Source organism: Lepidothrix coronata, unplaced genomic scaffold (genome assembly GCF_001604755.1).
Source record: "Lepidothrix coronata isolate B3197 unplaced genomic scaffold, Lepidothrix_coronata-1.0 Scaffold463, whole genome shotgun sequence".
Lineage (NCBI taxonomy): Eukaryota > Metazoa > Chordata > Aves > Passeriformes > Pipridae > Lepidothrix > Lepidothrix coronata.
The window spans coordinates 29,144-32,052 of record NW_016690643.1 but is presented as its reverse complement, the minus strand read 5'-3'; the positions used below and the strand labels follow the sequence as shown (position 1 = coordinate 32,052).

Sequence of the window (2,909 nt, the reverse complement as noted above, 5' to 3'; positions counted from 1 at the left end):
CAGGTGTCCCTGTCCCATGGTGTCCCTGCCATCCCTGTCCCCAGGTGTCCCTGTCTCCAGGTGTCCCTGTCCCATGAGTGTCCCTGTCCCATGGTGTCCCTGCCATCCCTGTCCCCAGGTGTCCCTGTCTCCAGGTGTCCCTGTCCCATGAGTGTCCCTGTCCCATGAGTGTCCCTGCCATCCCTGTCCCCAGGTGTCCCGCGGTGCCCGGGGCTGGGCCGACGCCTTCCCCGAGGACACGGTGGCCGATGACGTTGGGGACACGCGGGGACGGCGCTTCCACCGACACCTCTCTGACGACGAGGACCTGGTGGCCTCCGGAGGTGAGGGGACACGGGGCTGGGGGTGACAGGGTCGGTGTCACTGTGTGGGGGTGCCCCCAGCACTGGGTGCCACCCTGGGTGCCACTTGCACACTGGATGGTGTGAATGTGAGTGCCACCAGGGGTTGGTGTCCCCAGGGGTGGGTGACGCTGTCCCCATTGCAGATGGCACCGGGATCTGGTGGCATCTGGTGGTGAGGTGGCACTGAGTGCTGTGCGTGGGTGGGTGCCACCAGGGTTAGGTGGCCCCATGGGGGGGTGTCACCAGGTGTGAGTGACACCCCTGGTGTCACTCACACAGTCTCCATTGTAGATGGCACCAAGGCCTGGTGGCATGGGGCAGTAACGTGACACTGGGTGCCACAGGCGGGTGCCACCAGGGGTAGGTGTCCTCGTGGGTGGGTGCCACCAGCACTGGATGCCACCCTGGGTGCCACTTGCACTGTCCCCCTCACAGATGGCACCAGGACCTGGTGGCATCGGGTGTTACGGTGGCACTGGGTGGGCGGTGTCATTGTGAGTGGGTGCCACTCGTGCTGCCCCCATCGCACGTGCCACCAAGGATTTGGTGGCAGCTGGTGGCAGGGTGGCACTGGGAGGGTAAGTGTCACTCTGAGTGGATGTCACCGTGGGTAGATGCCACCCCGGGTGCCACCATGCTGTCCCCATGGCAGATGGCACCATGGTGGCATCAGACAGTAAGATGTCACCAGGTGGGTGGGTGCCACCAAGGGTGTGTGTCCCACATGTGGGTGGCCCCTGGTGCCACCACACTGTCCCCATCGAGGATGGCACTGGGACCTGGTGGCATCTGTTGGTCAATGTGGCACAGGTGTCACCATGGGTGGGTGGGTGTCCTGTGGGTGGGCGTCACTGTTCCGGGGTGTCCCCATTTTTGGGTGTCCCCCCAGGTGGGTGTCACCATTCAAGGGTATCCCATGAGTGTCACCATTCATGGGTGTCCCATGGGTGGTCGTCACTGTTTGTGGGTGTCACTGTTCATGGGAGTCACTGTTTGTGTGTGTCCACATTCACGGGTGTCCCATGTGTCGATGGCACCACACAGGGGGTCCCTGGGTGGGTGTCACCATTCCTGGGTGTCCCCATGGGTGGGTGTCACCATTCGTGGATGTCCCCACCGATAAGTGTCACCATTCCCGGGTGTCCCCAGCGCGAGTGTCACCATCTGTAGGTGTCCCATGAGTGGGTGTCACAGTTCATGTGTGTCACTGTTTGTGGGTGTCCCCACAAGTGTCCTATGGGTGGGTGTCACCGTTCCTGGGTGTCACCACAAGTGGATGTCACTGTTTGTGGGTGTCACCGTTCGTAGGTGTTCATATGGGTGCTTGTCACCATTCCCGGGTGTCCCATGGGTGGGTGTCACCGTTTGTGGGTGTCACTGCTCATGGGAGTCACTGTTTGTGGGTGTCCCCATTCCGGGGTGTCCCATGGGTGGGTGCCACCATACATGAGTGTCCCCACCAACGGGTGTCCCCATTCCCGGGTGTCCCACGGGTGGGTGCCGCTGTTGGTGGGTGTCCCACGGGTGACTGTCACTGTACACGAGTGTCCCTGGGGGGGTGTGTCCCTGGGTGGGTGTCACTGTTCCTGGGGGGTGTCCCTGTGGCTGGGTGTCCCCCCGGGTGAGTGCCCCCCTGGCTGTGCCCTGGCAGATGGCAGTGGGGACGACAGCAGCGGAGTCCCCTGGCCCCCGGTCGTGACCTCGGCGCCCGGCAGCGGGCTGGCACCCACCGGTAAGGGGACACTGCGGGGTGGCACCTGTGCCCGGGCTGTCACCCGCTGTCACCGCGCTCAACCTCTGTCTGCTCTTCATCCTCCTCTTCCTCCTCCTCCTCCTCCTCCTCCTCGGGGGCAGTGCCCGGGCCCCGCCCCGCGCCCGCGGGGATGGTGGTGGCCGAGCCCGAGGACGACCCCCCGATCAGTAAGTGACACTTCTTGGGGACCCCCCTCTTGCTGCACTCCCACTTTCTTCCTCCTGTGCCTTTCGCTGGGGGGAGGGACCCCAAATTTTTTTTGGGGGGGGCACATTCGGGTGGGGGGGTCACAGCTGGGTGAGGGATCACAGTGGGGAGGGCACAATTTGGGGGGGCAACAGGGGGGCATTTTTTGGGGGTGCAGGTGCCACCCCCCCATTTTTGACACCCACCCCCAAATTTTTTGGCCCCCCCCCAGTTTATTTCCGGGCACTGGTGAACTTCACCCGCAGCATCGACTTCAGCTCCCGGCTGGAGGACCCGGATTCTGAGGAATTCCGGGAGATTTCGGAGGCTGTGGTGGACACGGTGAGGATGGGGGGGGGCTGAGAGGGGGGGATGGGGGTGAGTGACCCCCCAGGGACCACCCTGACCCCCCATTTGTGCCCCCAACAGCTGGAGTCGGAGTATTACAAGGTGCCCGGGGAGCAGGTGGTCAGTGTGGTCTTCATCAAGTGAGTGGGGGGGCTTTGGGGGGCTCGGAGGGTTTAGGGGGGGTCAGGGGATTGAGGGGGCTGGGGGGGGTTGGGGGAGCAAAGGGAGCTGGGGAGGTTTGGGGTGGAAGGGGAAGTGAGAGGATTGGGGGTGATGGG

At 63.8% G+C, this 2,909-nt stretch overlaps 1 protein-coding gene across 1 annotated transcript in view; it reads left to right on the top strand.

Annotated features, from left to right (window-relative positions):
* The window catches only part of LOC108510071 (basement membrane-specific heparan sulfate proteoglycan core protein-like), a 26,153-nt gene that overhangs the window by 12,536 nt on the left and 10,708 nt on the right, over window positions 1–2,909 (top strand). Inside the window, exons 2-5 of the mRNA XM_017839721.1 lie at window positions 194–323; window positions 1,996–2,076; window positions 2,516–2,625; window positions 2,713–2,771. Of these exons, the coding sequence (XP_017695210.1) occupies window positions 194–323; window positions 1,996–2,076; window positions 2,516–2,625; window positions 2,713–2,771 (380 nt within the window). The remainder of the gene's footprint in view (window positions 1–193; window positions 324–1,995; window positions 2,077–2,515; window positions 2,626–2,712; window positions 2,772–2,909) is intronic.